General features: G+C 45.1%; 1 protein-coding gene across 2 annotated transcripts in view; it reads right to left on the bottom strand.

Annotated features, from left to right (window-relative positions):
* The window catches only part of Akap6 (A-kinase anchoring protein 6), a 436,041-nt gene that overhangs the window by 224,930 nt on the left and 187,363 nt on the right, over positions 1-23,748 (bottom strand). For both annotated transcript variants that reach the window (XM_028869697.2, XM_028869698.2), the window contains exon 4: positions 20,347-22,107. In XM_028869697.2, the coding sequence (XP_028725530.1) occupies positions 20,347-22,107 (1,761 nt within the window). The remainder of the gene's footprint in view (positions 1-20,346; positions 22,108-23,748) is intronic.

Genomic DNA, 23,748 nt, shown 5'->3' with positions numbered 1-23,748 from the left:
CTCTTAGGGAAATCAGAGCTGTCTGTGGCTTTTGTGTGTGGCTTTAAGGATATGGATGTAGACGGCATAACGGAAATCTGGTTTCACTGGAGTCCATTCAGTTCTTGAGGGTTTATCTCCTGACTTTTCCCACTGTTCCAGAACCTCTGTGTACTATCGGGGGGCTCTATGCACAAGGGTACTGTGTGCAATCCCCACACATGCCCTTTCTTAGAAAGACCAAGAAGGGGCTGAGCGGGCGGTGGTGGCACACGCCATTAAATCCCAGCACTCGGGAGGCAGAGGCAGGTGGATCTCTGTGAGTTCAAGGCCAGATCATATATATTTTTAAAGTTCTGTCCTGAGGTGTTCTTTCATTTGCTTTGTTTATGGTAAACTTACTTTTAAATTTTCTAAAGCATCTATTTCTTTAATGACTAAGAAATAAAATGAGATCTCACACTTACCAGTAATAATAATAATAATAATAATAATAATAATAATAATAATAATGTTTGCTAGAGTCGGCAATGACAGACATTTACAGGCTACAAATTCTCCTTATTTCTTGTATTTCCTTCCTCTCCTCCTATAGATAACTTCTTCTCACTAACATAAACTGTCAGGCTGACTACCTCCCACCGGCAAAGGTACCTGAGTACCCACAGTGAAGAGGCCGGGCTTCCAAGCACCGGATGAGAGGCCAGGACATGGCCGTACCCTGGGAGAGAAGACACGGCCCTGACTTAGAGAATCATAGGCATAAGAGTTTTTTTTTTTAAGTTTCTATTACTTTTAAATCAAAATTGAAAGCCATTTCACCAAAGGGCAGGGAAATCTTGCAGCAGGAAGTCCAGCTCTGGGAGAAGGTAGTGACTAAGGTCACTTTATCGACGAGAAAGATATGTCATAAGATGAGTAATTTGTCCAGAGCCAGAGGCAGGATTTGAACCCACATTTTACTCTGAAGTCTGTTCCTTCCAGGGTACCACACTGCCCAAAGGAGGGGGACCTCCAGAGGCACGTGGTAACCAGCTAACGAGTACACCTCCACTCCACAGCACACACACTGAGGTAAGCTCCATGGCTCCTCAGTCCTTCTCCCTCCACTCACACTTTTTCTGTCCCCTCTTTGAAAGGAGCTCAACAAGGAGGGTCACCACAGATTCCATTCCTAACACACGGAGGGAAACGTTAAAGGAAGTTAAATGCCTGAACAAGACTATTCCAGCTGTGCCTTACTACAGATGGATGACTCAGTTTACCCCCTGAGGGAGTGGTTATCAGATGACAGTTAGTCACTTCCTGAAGGGCCAGTTTCCCTGTGTTTGTCATTTGGATGGGTACTACACACACCTGAATTCTCTCTCCTGGTAGAGAACTCAGACCCAGGCTAGACCAAATCAGCTGCCTTCGGACAGGGCCACACTGAAGAGCCTCGGTAGTGTCAACTACTTAACTGTATGGAGAAAAATGGCAACCTCTGTTGGTGAGCATTTTCAATCATTAAAACCTCATTGTCGCTCTCTCAGTGTCCCAGAGTCAAGGGCTCCGTGAACTCATCCAGATAATTCCAGCTGAAATAACAAGCAGGCCTCACTCCGAGCCAGGACCTGTCGTAAGCATCTTAGATAAAATAAACCACTTCGGACCTGGAAGGACGACACGAGGTAGTGACTGCTGTCATTCTCAGGATGCAAATGAGACCAGTAAAGGCAGAAGGTAAGGACAACTGTCCACTGCCCTGGAGCCAGAAGGGGGTGGACTCGGTACCCAGCTACGGAGTCCCACCAATGCCATATAATAGCATGGAAGACGGGCTGATTTAATGGTAGCTTTCTTCTCAGAAACTAAAAGCTGGACATAAAATAAAGATTATGTAGGGGAAACAGAGATGGTATATTAAAAGAGAGAGAGAGAGTCAGAGAGGAGGTGGAGAGAGAGAGAGAGAGAGAGACAGACAGACAGACAGACAGACAGACAGACAGCAAATACTCATGAGCCAATGTGGACATTCAGTGGTGGGGCCAGGCAGAACTGAATTTGGTTCCAGGAGTTACTACATGAGCTACTTCCTGCCTTTGAACGCCAGTCCCATCACCTGCAAAATACAGGTGACGATATTCATTTTTGGGATGACATGATAATTATCATGAGAGAAAGTGCATTCAAGGGGCTTCTCACCCCTCAATGGGACATCTATCTCAACCCGCACTGGCACTGCCAAGGCTCAGGCAATATCGCAGAGGAGGAGGCTTGAAAGAATGAGCAGGATGATGGCGGGCGCGGGGGGGGGGCGGGGGTCTTATGAGATACAAACTTCTGGACTTCACATGTCACACTTAGGAACTCACAGTCGCTAGGATGATACAAAGGTCCCTGGAACATAATGGCCAGCCAACTAAGACAAGTGGTAAGCTCCGAGCTAAGTGAAGACGCCGTCTCAAAGAGTAAGATGGGAGAACTCGATGCAGACACCCGGTGCTGACCTCTGACCTCTGCACGTACATGCACACCAATTTACCCATTTCTCCATGCAAACATATAGAGCACACCACACACAAGCATGCATGCACGCACACGTGCACATGTGTGCACACACACAGATTGCTCAGTAAATGTACAGCATTGTGCTAGGTTCTGCTGGGAAGAGGGATGGGAAAAGTCCCCGCACAGTCACAGCCTGGTGGGCGGTAGCAACTGCTCTGGGCACTCAGAGAGACAGCCATGGTCCTGCATCCAGTATCTGTGAGCCATTGAAGAGAGAGCAACCAGGAAACCTGCAGGTTGGCGAGGATGCCACCAATCAATGTTCCTATTAATAGGCAAACATTTCATAATAAAATCTGACAACTTTTGCGGGGGCTAGGGGAAGGCCATATTCTTGGGGAAAATCTTCAGCAGTAGGGCCATCAACAAGTAACAGTTATGGGACATCACAGTCCCCCCCCCCCACAGTACAGCTTTATTTAGGCTCTTAAGCCAGCAAATTAGAAAACTACTTCGAAGCAAAATTATGCACTGATTTATGTGAACATCCTCCAGTGTGCAGATTCACACATTTCTGAATATAATTCTTACACAGAACTCTTCTCTGAAATGTCTAATTTAGGTTTTTGTACAATCACACTCCAAATGCAGCTCCTCTCTTCCCAACCATGTATCTACACCCTTCTGTGTCAGCAGATGCAGAGGTCCAAGGTAAAGTCCTAGGAATTAAAAATAGTTCTCTCGGGACTCTGCCCCTTCCCTCATCTACCCCTTCCTGTTCACAAAGCCCAGAACAGGAGAGAAGAGAGCAAAGACTGAAGAGAGATGCGGGTTCCAGCCAGTGGGAACTTACTGCCTCTGGAAACATTAGCTTCCTGTGTAGAGGTTCATGAGGAGCTTTAGAATATAAAAGCATTCCAGTGCACCTGTCCCTGAAGGAAGGGGCAAAACCGTAAGATGAAAACAAACAAACAAAAAAATCACCAAATAGCATTATCTAAATCTCACCAGCTAGAGGAGGTCCATTCTGAGCTCAGAGTTCACAAGAGGGAAACTGAGCTGAAATCTGTAGACCTTCCCATCTATTCACAGTGATCTCAAAGGGAAGAGCCCAGGAAGCTATCTGGCTTACAGTGGGGAAGGATTCCTTTAAAGAACTGGAGACTTTGACCTCAGTTGTTTCCTATTCATTTAGACAAAGAAATTATCAAAGATTCTAGGAGCAAGACTGGAATGCATAGCATGAAATTTTAATTTAAAAGGCTTAAAATAGTTCAGAATAAAGTGAAAATGGTAGTAAACTATTGATAATATATATTAACTGAGCACTTATTTGTCAAGCCTTATTTTAATTCTCACAAGAACCCCCAGAAGATTCCCATACATTCTGCTTCATAAGGAGGAAGCTGAGACATGGCCAGACTCAAACACTTAATGGCTATGAGGAGTGGAGCTGGGCATGCTCCCAGGTAACTTTGCCATGCCCTAAGATTTGCAGGACTCTATCTTGAGCACTCCCCAAAACCTACAGGGAAACTTGAACAGCTTAGCTGATCTTTATTTGCCTCTAAGTACAAAATATCTGATAAATTCATACCTTTGAATTTAGAATATTAACAATTTAAATTTTTTTCTAAAGATTTGCTTATTTTCATTGTACTTGTATAGGTGTTTTGGCTGCATGTAGCACCCAAGGAAGCCAGAAGAAGACCATGAATCTCTTGAAACTGGAGCTACAAATAGCTGTGAGCTGCTGTGTGGGTACAGGGAATTGAACCTGGGTCCCCTGGAAAAGCAGCCAGTGCTCCTAACCACTGATCCATCTCTCTAGCCCCTTATAAATGATCTAACTGTAGGTTCTTCATAAGCAGAGGCATGACTTTAAATGCTTAACATTCCAGTTCTACATCCCAGCTATTTTAACAATTAACAACATTTTTTGAATCATTGACAGATTTCCCAATGCATAGATAAAAACATGAGGGCATGGAAGTGTTCTGCATTTCGCTTAAAGTCATAAAGCTGTAGAACAATTATTTAGGAATCTTCTTCCAGATGTGGACCACCACACCAAACTGTCTAGAGAGACTGGCCCTCGTGGGTGCCAAGAGAGAAAACGGGTATTAACACACTCTGCTACTGGTTCTCACTCCACGACTCTGCACCAGCTTAGTCCTGGCCATACAACTCAGGCACTCATGTCCCGGCTTGGATTTTAGAGCCTTCTTCCTCTTCTAAGTTCTCTTTTCTTCTCCTCCTCTCAGCCCTTCTCCTGTCTCGTGCTTCCTTCCTCTGCTGGGGAAACTTGGTCCTTCAGTCTAATGACCAATGGGATGGAGCAGGTTGGCCCAATGGGCATAGTCTTGTCTGAGGATCCAGGATGCTTTAATAATCAGGGGGAGGGGGAGGGGTCGCGCGGCCCCTTGGATGTGGAAGGCTTCCTGACCTGGTCCAGGTCTTTGTCCATCCCTCCCTGGTGGACGAGGGGCAGCGGCCCCGCTTCATTCTGTATTCGCGACTGTGTTATATCCATTTCATCCTTTAGTAAGTCAGTCCTGACCCAAGACTTCTGTGGACGGCCACTTTATCCCCTGTTCTCTTTTCTCTTCTTCGCCGTTTCTCTCCTCTTTCCTTTCTGGTGTCTTCTATCCACAGCTCAGATTCTCCCCCATCCATTTTGTTAGGGAGAACCAATCATCTTCAGTGAGCAATAGTTTCTTACATTCCCATACAGTTTTCAGACAGCAAGAGGCCGCTCCTTGACACCGAAGTGTGGAGCAGAATGTGTGGCTATAATCCTGTTGGGATTTGCCTCAAATGCTTTCCTGATTCAGACCTGACAAATCAAATGTCTCCTACAGGAACGCACGTGGACAGATGGGGTGTTTGTAGAGTACTAAGGTTACTTAAAAGATTACAGGTGATTGTTGCGTTGTTACCCAGGCTAAACTTTCTCTAGGAAACATGTACTTCTTTCATAACAACAAGGCTCTCATTCTTAGAAAAAAGATCAAAATCCCATGTGCAGCAATTATCATGTGAACAAGAAAATGTAACAACTGCTGGAGAACTTCAGGACGGCCAATCAGCAGAGGACACAGCTCAGTGAGTACTTGATTACGGACGAGCCAAGAGACAGAAAGTACACAGGCAGTCTTCAAACACCCCTTCAAGTCTGCCTGCTTCAAAAGCACCCCAATTTCAAGTGAGGGAAATGAGGTTCAAATAGTTATACACTGGACCATAGTGCACGTTCAGTGAATAGCTGCACCGGGAGAACTTGGACACCACATCCTCAAGCAGCAAAGCATAACTGTTCATTTTAAAGTTTTCATAGGCATCCTTTGGACAAGAGTCCTGGAGTCCAAAGTAAAAAGACAGACAAGGGCTTTGAGAATAATACAGTTTCCAATGCAGCTGGTTAAACTCATGTATATATTCTCAGCATTGGGCCACACAAGGCCAGCTGAATTAAATATTAAATTACCCTTTTTGTTAAACTCCACAAGTATGTACATATGTGGATTAAGTCATTTTTAAACACTTTATTTTTTTAAGAATTCACAGTGAATCAGAAACTGTACCAGGTTCTAGGATTCGCAGACCAGGGATCCACACTCTGAAACAGCTCAGAGTGCAGGGCATTGGGATGCTAACTTGTGATTGGGTAGGTCAAACCTGTGATCTAAAAATTCCTTTAGACTTATAAACGACTGGAAAACTGGGTGAACACAGAAAATACAATGCTAAGTGTCCTAAGTTTGCTTTCTATCGCTGTGATAAGAACACTGACCAGAACTAACCGGGGCAGAGAGAGCTCATTTGGCTGACAGACTACAGTCTATCCCTGGGAGAGGCCGAGGCAGGAACTAAAGGAGAGACAAGGAACACTGTTTCCTAGCTCGCTTCCTCTGGCTCACCAAGCTACTTCTTGGTAGCTTACCTGCTTAGGGATAGCTCTGCCCGCAGTGGACTGGGTCTTCCTTCATCAATTATCATTTAATAAAATGCCCCCACAGATATGGCCAGACAACAATTTAATAACAATTCCTCAACTGAGGGTCCCTCTTCCTGGATGACCCTAGTATGGGACAACTTGACAAAAACTAGCCAGCCCAATGAACATGGGCAGAATACGCCAGTGTATAGAGAATGCCGGGGGGTAGAGTGGACCAGCCCATTTGATAACAGCAGAGGATAAAGATGCTAGAGTCCGAGATAACCGCTAACTTTCTAATTTGGTTGGAGGTACCATCCCTTGAAAGAAGGAAGTAGTAGTTCAGGAGGGGGTCATGGGAAGATTGGGGACATGCGAAGTTCACAAGAAGATCGGAAACATGTTAGTGATCCTGACTGTTCTTTCTGGACTCACTCACTTATGAGGTCTAGCAAGGAAGACAGTCTGTGAGTTTGGAACTCTGCAGGAAGATCTAGTCCGTGACGGGGACATCCCAGTGGTACTGGAGACCATGGCATAAATAAGATGACCCAGGAGCCGGTTGTAAACAGCAGACCCACTGTGTGCTCTGCATTGTGATGCCTAAAGGAGCCACACGCTCGAGTTCCTTCACACCAGCTCCCTGGGCTTTGTCTCAGTGGTTCTGGTTGTACCTGAATATTGACGGTGAAACTTCTCTTCATAAACCAAACTCGCAGAAGAGAGATCTCTTGAAAGTCCCTCAAGGTCTTAAAAACAAAGACCCGGCAGCTGTGCGGCACCACACGTAGGTTAGTGAGATCTGAGGTGAAGGAGAGGACTCGAGATGCGGCAGAAGCGGGAGACAGGATGCTCTAACAGGAAGCACTCTAGGACTGGGAGAGACAGGCTCTGGCTGTGAAATGAGGCTACCGAACTGAGTAGCGCTCATTCCTCCTGACTTCACACGGTAGTCTGGATGGCTCACCCTCCTTCTTACTTATAGTTTGACTTGGCGGGGAACCGATCTTTGGTGTCTTCCACACATTTTCTCTCAAGGTTTTGCAGTTTACTTCCTGTATCTGTCCTTCAAGATCTACCTTAAATGTTCCTCTCCCAAGAATCATCCCAGTTGATTGCTATTTTTCCCCGGATCTTTTCTTCATCTTCCCATCTTGATCTATTGGGAGTTTGACGGACAATTTTAAACCTATTGGAGGCCTTTCCCCTTTCTGTACATAATATAGTATAATCACCCTCCTTCTGGTTACATTTACTGTGGGAATTATTTATAAGTACGTAATTATAAATATGTTATAAATATTCATATTTACAAATAAATAAGTACATATCATTTATAAGGTTGCTGTGTGGCAATATTATAAACTAGAATGCTGTTTATATTTGTCTGAACACATAGTCATTGCATAAATTTCTCTACATAAACTTCCTAAGATGACAGAGAAGTGCATTAGCTAAAATTATTAGACCAATTAGGAGAAAATCAGCTCTAATACAATATAAACATCATCTGTCATGGCAGGAAGCCCAGAGTCTCACAAAGAAGAGGTATGGGAAACTGGGGTAATCACTAAGGGTCCCAAGATATGGGAGGGATAGGCTTGAACAATGTGGGTGGGGATCGTGGAGAAAGCTGACTTCAACGTGACCTTGGGGACTCACTGATAGAGGAGGAAGCGAGCTACGAGGGTGCTGAGTGGTATTTTGGGCTCTTTAGACACTTGATCACATTTGGTTGTCCCAACATTACACCATCTTCCTATTTCGTTTTGGCGGTACTCTTCTGAGATAGTGTCTTGATAGATACAGGTGGCTTTGACTTCCCTGTGTTGTCCAGGATGGCTTTAAACTCATGATCCTCTTGCCTCACTCTGTCAAATGCTGGGATCAGTAGTTATATTTAATGGCAGATGCAACTGAGGCACCAAACAGTCAAAATAATACTTACCCAAAATATGACACTAAGTTTAACACCAGAAGGTAAGGCGGGGCTTGGTTTAGACATAAGGCTGCCAAGTCCGCCTTCTCAGCCACCATGTTTTGCAACCATGCAGCACCAGGGAAGCCTTTCACTCACTGTAACATGTTGCTCAGAAATGTGTTCCTGCCGAGTGTGACTTTCCTTTTGCAATGAAGTCCTGTCTACCGTGCTTCTGAACATTCTTCTTTTTTATATATTAGCAGGACTCTTTCTAGGGGTTCCTTATCGTCTGATTTCCCAGGTAGAATGTGTCAGCAGTATGAGTTTACAAATCCTATACCTCGTTAAGCAGACCTTGGTCAGTAGTCTCTTAAACACGATGCACCAAACGATAGAACACTTGGGATGGACTGAGGCCAGGACAAAGAAAGTAGTGTTCCTGAAGCTTTAAATTGTACATGTAAATTCAAATCCAAATATTTATTTTGCAAATAGAAATATAAATCTTCTTCTCTACGCTACAGAAAATAAGGAAATCATAGCAAAAATGTTTCGTCAGCTATGGCATCTTTAATTTGGGGGTCAGAAAGGAAGAAAAGGTAAGAGTATTAAGTTGTAATATACCTCTCTCTCTCTCTCTCTCTCTCTCTCTGTCACACGCATGTGTGCGTGTGCGTGTGCGTGCGCGCGCGCATGCATACACACACACACACACACACACACACACACACACACACACACACACACACACAAAGTAATTCTGAAGAGTCTCCAGAAAAAACCAAGTCAGAACAAGTATAAGTGATACTTTGCCAACATGATTTTAACGCATTCAAGAAAGAACAAAACGCAATTACTTCCTTCACTTCTAGCTAAAGCACGGAGGTCAGTGCTTCACGTGGGAACCAGATCGAGCCACCAGCTTCCTGGGATGCAAGCCAACATCCTCGTTCTTCAGCCTGAAGACCGGAAAGCACCCAGTTCTGACTTACAGATGTGACTTTCCTTGATAAAGCTTTTATTCACGGTGAACGTTCTGGCCAGTCTGCTCTGGACAGCAGGACCCTCGGGCTCAGACCTGGGCTGACATCATGAGCGAGCCTGACATAGAACCTACACTTTAGGAATGAGTTTTCCCTGCCTTGTACGAACAAAGGGCAAACAACAGTCCTGACGGACGTGACAAGGGCGAGTCTGACAAGATAAATGTTTCCAATGTGGTGCATCTACCTGACCTTTTTGGACATAAACTCCTATTAACCCACGACTAATTCTTCCTGGGCCACTCTCTTCCTTACTGTCTTCATTGGTCCCTCTCTGGGTGTCTTATAGACTATAGCCAGGCCCGATCCCTCCCAGATGTCTGTTTCAGGGCCCGATTCCTTCAAGATGTCTGTTCCTTGCAGTGCTGAGAATGCATCGTGAGTAGTTTCACACTTCCGCGCTTGTTAATGTCACAGCCTCGTTTTCACATGCCATTAAGATTTTCCAAGAGACGTTCATCCAGAGTCCCATGTGACAGAGTTAGCCACGTTGAAGTGACATGTCCCAGGGAATGCTTTACACAGAACTAGCGGCTTCTCTTGCTGTTTCTCACAGCCAGTCAAACATAAAACTCCAGACGTAAGAAGTACCCACAGGCCAATCAGTGAAACTTGCCTGTTGTTTATTTTTCAAAACTGAGACCAGAGACCAAAGGTTCTTACTCTTGTTCAATATGATTGATGGCAATTCTCTAGGTTCATAGTAAGGTTCATAATAAGGTAAGGTCAGCATTCCCGTAGCCTGTACTCTTTGGAGTTTCATAAAATAATCAAAAGCAATGGTGTGACAAAAAATATATTCTAAAACTACATAATTCATCCAAGCACAGTGGCTCTCACCAAATCTCAGCACTCAGGAGGCTGCACCAGCAAGGCCACCACAAGTCTGAGATCAACTTGGACAGCAGAGTAAGTCCTAGGCCAACCTGGGCTGCAAAGTCAGGCTCTATCACAAGAAATAAAAACAAACAAAGAAAAAAATCACAAAGCTTTTACAGTCAACTTTGAGGGACTTAAGTGTTCATAATTAAGATGTGGGGCGGTGAATGAAAACCAAATGCCCCCTTCCCCCGTTCAAGTCATTGGGTAGATCTGTAGCTCTTCTCTCCTTCTTTATTAATTCATAAAAGGGGGAATATAACACACTTTATCAATTAAATGTGACAAAGTATGGAAGGAATGACTATTGAGCATCTTTCCTGAGGTGCTACAAGTAAGCAACAAAGCCAGAGATTGTGTTCAGATCTGCGACTGTCTCCTTCAAAACACCACAGTAATGAAAAGTTACTGTTCCATGCTTAAGGAGAAGAGAATAATTCATAGATGTCCTAAGCTTTAATTGGATTTTTTTTAATGTGGGTCAGCAATATGGCTTAATGGATAAAAGGTTTCTGTGTAAACCTGATGACCTGCAGTTCGATCCCCCAAAACCATGTCAAAAGCTGGAGGTGGTATCATCTCCATAATCACAGTGCTTGTCCAATGAGCTAGTGGGTGGAGACAGGAAAGTCACCAAATCACGTGGTCCAGCTAACCTGGAGTGCACCGAATGGCAGAAAAAGAGACCCTGCCTCAGCAGAGAGGAAGAGAGACTCCCAAAAGTAGTTGTCTGTCTTCTGATGTCAACAAATGCACTGTGGCTCTCTCTCTCTCTCTCTCTCTCTCTCTCTCTCTCTCTCTCTCTCTCTCTCTCTCTCTCTCTCTCTCTCTCCCCCCCCCTCATTGCCTCATTCCCTCTCTCCTCCTCTCCCCCTTTCCCCCTTTCTGACTATAGCCCCTATCGCCCTCTCCTTCTCTCCAAATTTAAAAATGTCTTAAAAATGTAAACCTGAATGCAAAATGCATTTTGTTCCTCTAATCATATTTATACCTGAGGATGTTGCCAAACCACGGTCCTTACACACACACACACACACACACACACACACACACACACACACACACACATCTTCATGTTTAAATTTGTGAGGAGACCGGCGAGGAGAGAAGCAGTTGTAGTGCACAGCATTGTCTCACGGTGGCGCTAAATCATCACTAATGGACTGTCAAGGCCCGTAGCCAGCTCTGCAGAAACCGGAGTCTGCACAGATGCATTCCTCCTGGGTAACCAAGAAGGAATTTGTTTCTAATCTGCAGTTCTTCTCAACCAACCTTGAACAATGACCTTGACACGCTCAACAAATCTATCAGCAGTGTGAACGCACAGCTGCTTTCCTCTCCTGGCATCGCTACAAATACACCACACTGAAGACTTGCTATTATCCTTGAAGAGAATTTTGCGGGCTTATCCTTTAAACTATTGTGTTGATTTAGAATTCTCAACTTGGATCACAGCCACAGCATCGGCATTTAAGATAACGCTCACTGTGTAACCTAACTTCATGTGGTCCTGGTGAACCATTCATTAAACCCTTACATTTCCCAGCCCCTGCATTTCAACTTGAAATCTGTAATTGGCTCTTTCTCCACTTTCTTATTTTAAAACATACACAAAACATAACAACTTCTCTTTATAGACACACAGTTATATAGTAACATAGTCTACTAAAAAAATGCAAAAACAACCTTAAAGGGTTATTTTCCAACTTAACTGGACAGTGCAGCTACTTGAACTATAATCATTTTTAAAAATTACTATTGTGTGTATGTATGTATGTGCCACAGCATGTGTGTAGGGGTCGGAGGACAGTGTGTGGGATCGATTCTCTCCATCCTCCTTTGGTGGGCCCCAGGGATCAAACTTGGGTCTCCAGACTTGCGTGCAAGTACCCTTAGCCACTGAGCCACCTGGCCAGACCGACTTGATCAGTTTGTAAGGCAGGAACCAACAGAGTCTGACTTAATTGCTCCGGGGTGGAGCCTGACATCGGGCTGTTGGGAATGACCTCCAGTGTTTATAACGCGCAGCCACAGCTGAAAATCAGTGTGCTTAGAGGCACACCCCCAAACCAGGGCCAGATTAGTGTTTAGAAACTACCAATCCTATGCGCCAAAAATCCTAAGCAGTTTCCCGTCAAAGATGGCAGATTAGTGACTTGAAGCCAAATCTTTCCTAGGAATGTGTTTGTTGGGATCTGTTTCAAAACTGTTCAAATTCGAATTTTAAAAATGGGAGATGTCACATAAAATATAGGTTTCCTAGTTGTTGTTGTTTTTAATTTCTTGCTATACAAGGCCACATTCCCATGCAAATGTCATCTGAAGCTAAGGGGTGCTGCCTGTAGACACAGGTGTAGCATCCGGTCGAATCAGTCCACCATCCCTCGTTTGTACATCCTATACGACTCATTTACATCAGCCACCTGGCCTCTCGGAGTCATTTTAGTTTGCAACCCTAGTCTAGAAGTTTAAACTTAATGTAATCATTCATTCAGGTATTCGTGCATTCATTAAACAGATTGATTTTGTAGCTTTGCTGTGCAAACATTTGGCATTCAAATTCCCTATCTGGCCCCTTTCCTTCTAACTTTATTATTATTTTTTTTATGATTTATTGAGTTATTATGTATACAGTGCTCTGCTTGCATGTATGCCTGAACGCCAGAAGAGGGTGCCAGATCTCATTATAGATGGTTGTGAGCCGTCATGTGGTTGCTGGGAATTGAACTCAGGACCTCTGGAAGAGCAGCCATTGCTCTTAACAGCTGAGCCATTCTCTCCAACCCTCCTTCTAACTTTAAAGCCCCCTCCTTTTAATAAGTTGTTCTAAACAGCAGCTACAGCAAGACATTTCCTCTCCGGGTAATAATAGCACACAGGTTCCTTTCCAGACGCCCTTGTGATCTGGACCATCTGAGCAGAAGTAATGTGTGAAACTTCCCCATCCAGAGAAGAAAGTTGGTTGCCTCTCACGTTTTCTTTCTCAGAAGCTGCAGTGAACACTGGGTCCAGAAGAGTAAAGAGGCAGGAAGGAGAGAAAGGATGGAAAGGAGAGAGCGAATACAGAGACACGAGGGACGCTGGAACTGTGGGAGAAAGAAGCTAGCATAAGACAATGGCACCCACCGAAAGGGACGGCAGTGAGGAGCAGCACCCAGGGCTAGCCTGCCCCTGTGCCTTCCTACTAGAGATGGCCGTCAACACCTAAGAGCGTTCTCACTAACATGAGGGCCCGCTGGTTGCTGTCAGTGTTTGCTTGTGAAATGACCCCCATAGGCTTACTTACTTGAACTTGGTCGCCAGCTGGTGGCTGCTTTGGTTGTGGAACTTTAAGGAGGTAGAGGCTTGCTGCAGGAAATGAGTGTCTGGGGGTGGGCTTGAAGAGGATCCCACACATCCCAGCTTCCAGTCCGCTCCCTCTTCCGCTGAGAGGTGAAAGGGGACCCCTGTCATGAAGCTGCCCGTTGCCATGGCTTGCCTGAGATCATGGCCTGTGTCACTCCTAACTATGTGCTAAAAACAAATGAATTCCCTTCTCTTAAGCTGCTTTGTTGGGTATCTGGTCACAAAGACAATGAAAGATGCTAATCAAAGGTAGAGGAAAACTCTGGATGGCTAGCATCTGATGAACTGTTACATATGCTACTACATCTTTCTCTAAACAAGGAGATGCATCTGTGTTTCAAACTGTGGGACTTATATGCGTGGGCGATACGAACAAAGCTTGGACTTGTGCTAAGTGAATTAAGTCAGTCACACATGAAAACTATAGACATAGATCTTTCCGTGTAGATGATGTGGCCAGAGTACTTAAAATCAGAGGAAGGAACCCAGAAGGAGGAAGGTTGTTTAAAGGCAGAGACCAATTGTTCTCAACCTGTGGGTCGAGCGAGACCCCTTTGGGGTTGAACGACCAACCCTCTACAGGGGTTTTCTAAGACCATCAGAAAACGCAGATATTTACATTACGATTCATGCAACAGAAAAATGATAAGTTATGAAGGAGCAATGAAATAATTCTATGGTTGGGGGTCACCACAGCATGAGGAACTGTAGAGAAGGGTCCGGGCGTTAGGAGGGTTGAGAAGCACTGGTCTAGAGTTTCCGGTTTACAGGAGGAAACGGCTCTGAAGAGCCGGTTCACCCAGCACTACCGAATTGTATATCTCAAATGGTTAAAATGGCAAGTTTCGTTATGTGGTTTCCGGTAACCACAACAAAGAGAAAACAGAAAGGGGAGAAACAAAATGATTGTGTTATGATTGCTGCCGCCATCACGGGGCTGTCATGGACGTCTCAGCACATAACCAAAATGAAGTTCGGAAAGATGGGGCCTGCCTGTACCCACTTTACTGTGGGAAAACCATTGTTCTAACCGGTGCCACCCTGACCCACCTTCCTACATCCACCACACACTCAGCTCGCCGCTTCCCAGCTCCGTCTCGGAGATGAGTGACAGCTGCCTCTGTGCAGACATGACGACAATTTTATACAGCCCAGTCACAAAGAGCAAGCTCTGAACTAGTATTCGCGGCACTGAACCCAAGATAATTTACGAGCAACGGCATCCCCAGCTGGCAGCGAAGTTCTTAAAACTGGTTTATAGATGCCTTCCAGAACAAGCTATGACAACAGCTGAGCTGTTTAACTATAGCCCAGATACCATAATCTGGTGTTTGAAGACATTCGTATGTGTGTGGAGAAATGGACCTACCAAGTAGACATGCATGCATGATTCAGTTTGGTGTCATTGACTTGAACTGAAGGGTGCATTTTCCAGGACAGTGTTATCCGGAGCCAGAGCCCCAGGATGTGAGAAGCAGACCTTGTACTGTATCAGAGAACACTTATCTGGACATCTTCAGTGAGGTGGCACCACCCAGTGTTCCATTCTGCAGCCCTCCTGGGAATTACTCAGCTATTACAATAGGCCCAGGAATGTCCCACTTTAGATAAAAGGCTGTTTCCCACACAGTCATTATGGAAAGCACCCACTGTCCATTTCCTAACCCAGGAGTCCTCCTGTGGCCTTACTAAAGACTAAAAATCTATACATGTGATTGCTATCTGAAGTCCTTGGCATTTAACTTTACCTCACGACAAAACTAAGTCCCTTGGCCTAGCATCTAAACTGGATTCCAGCCCTCACAGTTAGCAGCCCTGTGACCTTAGGCCCTCAGTTAGCAGCCCTGTGACCTTAGGCCCTCACAGTTAGCAGCCCTGTGACCTTAGGCCCTCAGTTAGGAGCCCTGTGACCTTAGGCCCTTATAGTTAGCAGCCCTGTGACCTTAGGATCTTACAGTTAGCAGCCCTGTGACCTTAGGCCCTCACAGTTAGCAGCCCTGTGACCTTAGGACCTCACAGTTAGCAGCCCTGTGACCTTAGGCCCTTATAGTTAGCAGCCCTGTGACCTTAGGCCCTCACAGTTAGCAGCCCTGTGACCTTAGGCCCTTATAGTTAGCAGCCCTGTGACCTTAGGCCCTCACAGTTAGCAGCCCTGTGACCTTAGGCCCATCATTTGTATTTGGTCCTTGGATTTGTCATCTGCAAAATGGGACAGGTGTTCCTGGGGTTGTAATATAATGGGACAAGTGTTCCATGGGGTTGTTATATAATGGGATAGGTGTTCCATAGGTTTGTTATATATAGGGACAGGTGTTCCATAGGTTCGTTATATATAATATAAGGACAGGTGTTCCTTAGGGCCATTATATAAATTAAATAAAGGATTTATTTATTTACATTTCTATTGCAGAATCTGGCACATAACATATGCTATTCAGAAATGGCTCTCCATCTTTCTTCCTCAGTCAAGAGAAGAGGCCAGGGACTTTGCTCCACCAAGGGCCAGACAGGAAATACTTCATTCTTTTCAGGCTACATATTTTCTGTCACAACTCCTCAAGTCTGTCATCTCGAAGCAAAAAAAAAAAAAAAAAAAAAAAAAAAAAAAAAATAGCATGACCGTGTTCCCATAAAACATTACAAACAGGCTGGGAATAACTGAGTGGTGGAGTGTCGTGTGTATGAGGTCCTGGGTCTGGTTACTCAGGACTTCAAAGAAGAAATGGAACAATATAGCAAACCAACAAACTAAACAGAAGGAATAACCAGGCTTGGGCTAGAATTGCCTTCAGGCTAGAGCGTGTACACTCATGTTAGTTACGGCCCACAGGTCCAGACCTTCTGCTAGGCTAGTTTTTAACCCATGTTAAAGAACATGTGTTTTAGGCACTCCCCTCCCTAACGTCTCTTCATTATTTTTATTCTATTTCATGCATTTATCAGAAAAAAATCTGCTTCAGTGGCTTGATTAAACTTTTCACTTTTAATTTCATGTTGAAAGCCCACAGAGCGGTGGGCACTCAAATCTGACAATCTCCATCAACTTGCCTATCCCATAGCTTCTTGGTAATCAGGGTTGAGAAAAATCCCCTCAAGCTTCCTGTGAAGAGCAGGCAATAATAATAACTAGAAAGGGGCTTCTACGTGCAAAGAAGGGAAGGTTGCAACTTGATTCCGGGTTTTTGAAATATTACTCAACAAATATGGCTGGTCTTGCTTCTGTATGAACCAGCATTTCTTGAAGGACCTAAGCCTCTAGATAACAACAATTTCCTCAGGGCAGGTCAGAACCTAAGACAGAGTATAGGGATGGGAGGGAGAGATAATGGGCATTTCTTTAATGTCTGTGTTCTTCAACCATGTCAATACACTGCCTATTAAAAAATGGGTTTCAAAAATGGACAGTGAAAAGCCTACGAGGCCTCAGCCTTACACAAAGAACTACAGTCAACTGAGTAAAACTGGGATTGACAACCATCAGTAAGAAAAGAGGCTATGAACTGAGGGAGGGTGGGAAGGGGGGTATGGAAGGGTTTGGAGCAGGGAACAGACAGGGAGAAATGTAATTAAGTTACAATCTGAAACAAACGGACAAAATGAAAAATGGATTTCAAAAGAGCAAGAAAAAAAGTACACTAAAATAATTTTTTCTGTTAATAAAATTGGCGTAAATGTGGTGATATTTTATTTGTGCTCTAATAAATAAAGCTCACTTGGAGATCAGAGAAAAAAAAGCCAGCCACTATATTAAACATAGAATTCAGGCAATGGTAGCACACATCTTTAATCCTAGCATCCAGGAGGCAGAATTTCATCTGGATCTCTGTGAGTTCAAGGCCACACTAGGAACAGAACCAGGTGTGGTGGCACACACCTTTAATCCCAGCACTAGTTAACCTTAGAGGTCTGGAGGTCTGTACAGACAGACAGGAAGTGATAGAACTGGGCAGGAAGAGGAAGTGATATAACTGGGCGGAGAGAGGAAGTGAGATGGCAGGACACAGAAAGGTTTATATGTGGCTCTCTCTTGGGCTAAGAATTTTCCTAGGGTAAGCACTTGTGACTGTAGCTTATTCTATTCCTCTGATCTCTCAGTTTTCACCCCAATTTCTGGCTCCAGTTTTTTTTATTAATAAGACTGTTTAGCAATTCGTCTTACACATAAAGACACAGAGGAACCTGAGATACTAGGTACCAAACGCAGGTGAAGTTCTCCTGGGGAGACCGATCACAGATCACAGTCTACTCCGTGCCTCCTGTTAACAGCCCATTTACATGTCTTCTGCTTTCTGCTTGGTGAGGCTCAGAGGAGAGCAGTGGAATGCTAACGAGTGGCAGTGGGAAGTGGCCCCAGGAGAATGGTGCCTGAGCAAGACCTAGAATTAGTTTGCTAGGCCACCTTCACTTCTGTGACAGGACCCCTTCCTACTCTGCACCACAGCAGCCCCTAAAATAGACACCATACTGGTCACCACCAAAAGTGCCATAGTTTCTCTTATCGCCAATCAAACCTTCCAGAAAGGTGCCTGGAAGCCGCGGCATACATTGTACAGTGTACAGGTACGTACACTGCTCCGCATTCAAGTCCTACCTTTGGACTGCCTGCTCTGAGCCAGTTTCTTTACTACGTTCTGAGCAAACTTCTTCCTCTGAAGTAATTCTTGTCCCCTAGGCCATCAGGAGAACAAGACATGTAAGGCACATAGCGCAGATCCAAACACAGTATAAGAGGTTCAGACACTGGTTATTATGGGCTGCATTTCCTACTCTTGCTTCCTCCTAATGGCTTTGGGATGGTCTTCAGGGCCTTGCAGAAACAATGTCTAGCTAGTCTAGTGTGAAAACTTCCACGTTCTGATCAGAGACTTTCCAGCTAGGATAGCTTTGAGCGCTGTGCGCATCTTCATGTCCAAGTTCATCCCCGTTCTGAGCCCTGCGGCTGAGTTTATGCTTCCTGTCCTTCTAGGGTCTAAATCCCGCACGCCACTCAATGCTCTACACAAGGGTTAGGACTGCATGAGAATTTCCAGCGACACCATATCTTCACCTACTGTGTACAGCATTCCCATGCAACAATATGGATAGCCGCTCTTAAAATATGGGAGGGGCATAAGAACACATAGTCAGTAGTGTGGGCTCTGGAGAAAATGGCCTGGTGTCTCTCAGTCCCAGAATTAACCCCATTTGTAATTAATGTTAAGATTGTGATGAGGATTGGACACATAAATACTTCAGGTAACAATTATTTAAAACATTACTATTACATTATATTATATATATTATATATTATATTTATACTAATTTTATTTTATGAGCTTTTCTTTTCTTTCTATAGTTTATTCTGTCCATATGTGCCATTCAACAGTACCTAGCCTTGTATTGATCCCTGAATGGTATGTTCATCAATGAACATACATAAAACGATGAGAGGGGTACCTGAGTAACCCAGGGGTTACAGAATAGTCTCTGTGAAATCTGGGTAGCTCTGAAACTTTTTCTCCTCCCCTACTGAAATTTCCCTGTAGGATAGATAATCCAGTCTCTCTCACACTGCAACAGTAAAAAAAGAGCTGAAGAGCCAGGCGGTGGTGGCGCCCGCCTTTAATCCCAGCACTCGGGAGGCAGAGGCAGGTGAATCTCTGTGAGTTCGAGGCCTGCCTGGTCTACAGAGTAAGATCCAAGACAGCCACCAAAACTACACAGAGAAACCCTGTCTCGAAAAAACAAAAACAAGCAAACAAACAACAGCTGAAGAACCCAGAGATACAGATTTACAATTTAGCTTTCCAAGCAAAAGTGTCCATCAGTTGGTGTGGCTGTCAACCCAACTAGTTTAGCTTGTAGACCTAACATAGGCTCGCCAAACCTGTTTCCATCCATATAAAGAGGAGTGATCACGCATGATCTACCCTCATTGCATGTTGGGTGGAATGGGTTTAAAAGTGCACCTGGAAGATTTTTACCCACAATAAAGTGCTGGACAAATTTTGCAAGGTCTGGACATTTATATGTCAAAGAAAAAAAATAAATAATGATCAAATTAACTGGATCTGTTTCCAACAGAGTTCTAGAGAAAGTGAATCCTTTTGGTTTAGATATCTCTTAAAGAATAAAATCATAACTTATATTGTGGAGTTCTGAGGTCTGTCTTCAAAGGTTCTACCACATCCAATAATTCCTTCCAAAAGTACAAATTTACCCAAAATTAAATGTCTTTTCCCATGTCCCCTGAGTAGCGCATGTGAGAGATGGCTTAGAAATAACCCAGAGGTCCCCAAAAGGAAGAGGAGTGGAGAAAAAATAGTGGTGGCCAGCAAGTTGGACATGCTTGGTCTTTTCAACGGGAGCTACTGGAGACGTGTGAGCCCTTCTAGGGCTAAGAAAAGAGATTTAAAAGCGCTGAAGGTAACTGTGACATCCATCTGGAGAACCATGTGTGTGTAGCTACTGTTAGAAGCTGTTTTCTACCAATGGCGTGAGTCCACCATTCATGGGGACCTTGTTCAGTTTGAGGAATACCAACAGGATTCTACAGCAGGGGGTGACTTGCCCTGACAAGGCCCTCGGGATGCACAGAATGTCAAAATGTGGGGGTCATGCATCTTTGCCATGTCTTTCTTTGACAGCGAATATGAAGTTCAACTTTAAAATTTTTTAATGTATTTGAGCATGGAGTAGGGGGGAGGTGAATGTTCCACCAAAATCATTTCTAAAACTCAGGCAAGACATCACTAGATTAAATCTAACCTTACCTCTATTCTTTCCCATATGGCTTCATAGTTGTCTTGGTGTTGAATATCTTGCATTAGTTTCTGGATTAAAGCTGATTTTGTAGCAGAATGGCTCTCATTCTTCTCAGAGGACGAGGGCCTCTCTGATTTCTCATCGGCGTACTTTCTCAAGCCAGAGAGGGGCGCACATAAGTCCTCGTCGGAAAGGATGTCACTCAGGGGCCCAGATTCAATGCTCTCCCCGAGAGAAGACGCTATATCACTGGATGAGCTTGGGGACACCCGGCCTAGCCGTGTGTGTTTTTTCTGGCTGTGGTATGTTGGATAGATTTCCGAATCGGAATTCATTTCGGACAGTTCCCAGTCGTCGATGTTCTGGATGGTCTCCCCTCTGGGTTTCGGAGGCAAAAGCTTGGTGAGATTTTCCAGCTTCAGAGCCAACACCTCTGTCTGTTTCAGGTGAGATGGCAACGCCAGGTATTCATCAGAGCCGTACCAGGCCTCCACCCCCTGACCGTTCTGGGTGACGTCACTCGGAGCCGGGGAACCATCTTTTTGGCTTTCAGTCTGTGAAAGAAGAGGAACTGGAGACGCCGTGTTGTCTGAGCCAACAGAGGACTCGCTGCTGTGACTGCAAGGGCGTGAGCTGGAAGCCTTCGACGGCCCTGGCGAGTGCCCGCTCCAGTTTCTCGGGTGGCGCCGCTCATCTGAGGATGTGGACGCCGCCGAATCCGTTTCTGGTCTCACTGTGGCTTTAGGAGCCCCCGAAGGCACCATGCTCGGCGCTGCCGAGCCCCTGGTGGGTTCGGCTTGCTTTCCCGAACCAGTCCCTCGTTTAGGTGTTCGGCACAGAGGCCCCTCTGCCGAGGTCTTGTGGGGCTTTTTCAGCCGACATTTCTCTATGTGGCAGTCAGTAAGCCTTCCCAAACTGGAAGACATCTCTTTGATGTGACTTCTGACTAGGCTCTCAATATTGCCGATCCCCACCTTGTGCAAACATTCATAGGACTGGCTGGCCGCAGAGCTGCTGGGGTAGGAAGACTGTAACACTAAACAGAGCTTGGATCTGTCCGGGGCGTCCACCAGGGAAGGGGTGCTTCTGCTCAGCTCTGGCTTGAGATCCACCAGCTGCCTCCTGCCGTCACTGCCCTTCCGCTCACTCGCATGGGTTTCTTTCAGAAAAAGCCCTCTTTTGGGCAATGTGGGCTGTGTGGGAGAGTCCTCGTTATAATTACAGCAATCGCGGATGGATCTCTTGGGAGTCGCAGTTTCACAAGGAGCAGGCTGGTTTTGCTTTGCCCCGAGCTGTGGGGAGGAGCTAGGGTCTGGCTTTGCCGTCTCCAAAGGGTGTTCAGCAGCGTTTGTCAGGGTGTCCCCTAAGGAAGGCATCCCAGATGTTGTTTCCGGCTGCTCTCCAGCTGCCGAAGCACTGTGTTCCTCCTGCCCACCTTTGCTCTCTTCTGAAAGAGACACTTGAGGGGAGTCCTCGTTGGCCGCCTCACAGCTGGAAGGGAGAGGGTCAGTGGCCACTGTGAGCAACCCAACACTTCGGATGAGCTCCGGGAACTCCTTTTCCATCTCACTATAGCTCCAAGAGTCAAAAGGTTTGGGTTTGGTCTGGCTAGTGGTTATGTCACCCAGGCCACCAAGCAGATCCTCACTTGGACTGTAGTCGGACAGTTCAAACGCAGTAATGCCGCAGTCCAGAGACAAGTAATTCTGAGAGCATTTGATCGTTAACTGCCCAGAGTCGTCCACTTCTGTGAGAGAATCAAGCCGGCCCTGAAACACACAAGAGCAATGATTTCAATGAGCGCCACTCGGGTTACACTTTAATAACTGCATTCCACATGAAACCTGAATCAGTTTCAGTTGCTCTGAACTGACCCATAGAAGGGCACACTAACCAAATACCACACTGCTTTATATATGGTATCTGCCTTCTAAGTATCCAAAATTTAACGAGAGGCATGGAGCCATAGGGATGGTGGAGACCGACCGCCAACTTCCCATTGTGTCTTTTCTTTTTAAAATAGTACATTAATAGTTTCCCAACACTTCAGGTTCTGTGTGTTGCTTGTAGCTCTGGAGACTGGACTAGGAGACTGCCCGTTCTAAAAAGTGCTCCACGATTCCCCAGCTGTCTCTTCACTGCCCTTGTGTTCCTGGTCCTGGCCTCGAACTCCCACCCCAACCGTAAGGCTTTAACTTTCGATCTTTCTGCTGTAGCCTCCTGAAGAGCTAGCATTACAGACCTAAACTGCCAGGCTTGTCTTCATAAGCATTTTAAAAAAAAACAAAAAACAAAAAACTAAAACCTTAAGTAAAAAGCACAATTCTGATGAAGAAAGTAACATGGAAGTCAAATCTTCATGAACCTCTCGGGGATTTTGTTTTGTTTGTTTATGTTATGACTCCAGCACCCACCACAGTGGCTAAGTCAAGAACTATTTTAAGTAGAATAGTAATTAAGTGTATTAATCCAGTCATGTTAAATAGTCACAAATCTCAGGAAAGTGAACTACTGAGCTTTGTTATGTTTTCTAAAAACATAACAGAGATTGCTTAAGACCAGTTTCTATCTGGCCCCACCTTTTAAAGTTATACACAGAGAAAATCAGGGACTGTTCAAACCTCATCGCCTCGCCCCTCTCCTCTTCTGCATCATCCCCCTGCCCCCGCTGCTCCCAACACTGTGTGTTAATTGCTAACTGCCCTTCTTGCTAGTATCTATGATTCCAAGTGGTCCAATAGGAGTTGAAATTCTTCCACACTAATAATAGCGCTATAAGTATGGTTTGCTCTTTAATCGTGTAAGTGAGGTCTTTGTTGCATTGCTAATGTAGTTTCTATGTCGTATGATGATGTAGGATACAAACTGGATCCTGCTTACCAAGCCGAAGGACAGTCTGGTCCAGGCCCTTTGCACAGGAAGGAAAGAGGGTGAAGGTGATCCCTGTTCTCTCAGCAAGGGGACTGGAGTGAAGACCCTAACACCAGACCCGCCCCTCTAACTGCTAGACCAGTGTCCCTTCAGCCAGGTCATCCCGAGACCTGACCTCCTCATGACTTATACGGGGTCCATTTTGTCTCTGGAGTGTTCTATCCCTTCAGTTATTCCCCTTGTCTCTGTCTCCCAGTCCCAACACTTACTCCACAATATCCAGATAAGCCAGATAATCATAGTCAACAACCTTTCCTAAGCCCGGGCTTCCTCATTCCAAAGTGGGAACGGAGATGGGCATGGCTGGTTCCTATTATCGCTTCTTCATGTAACCCTGACCAGTGTCTTCTGAGATCTGCACTATTGTCCTTGTTTATGTTATATCAGAAAGAAGAAAATAAGTCACTATGGCCTCACGACTAAGGACCAGCCTAGGCCGTGGACTAAGCCTCTCTGACGTGAAGCCAAATTCTGACCTT

The sequence above is a fragment of the Peromyscus leucopus genome, chromosome 14 (assembly GCF_004664715.2).
Source record: "Peromyscus leucopus breed LL Stock chromosome 14, UCI_PerLeu_2.1, whole genome shotgun sequence".
NCBI classification, from domain to species: Eukaryota; Metazoa; Chordata; class Mammalia; order Rodentia; family Cricetidae; genus Peromyscus; species Peromyscus leucopus.
This window is presented reverse-complemented; position numbering and strand designations above follow the sequence as displayed.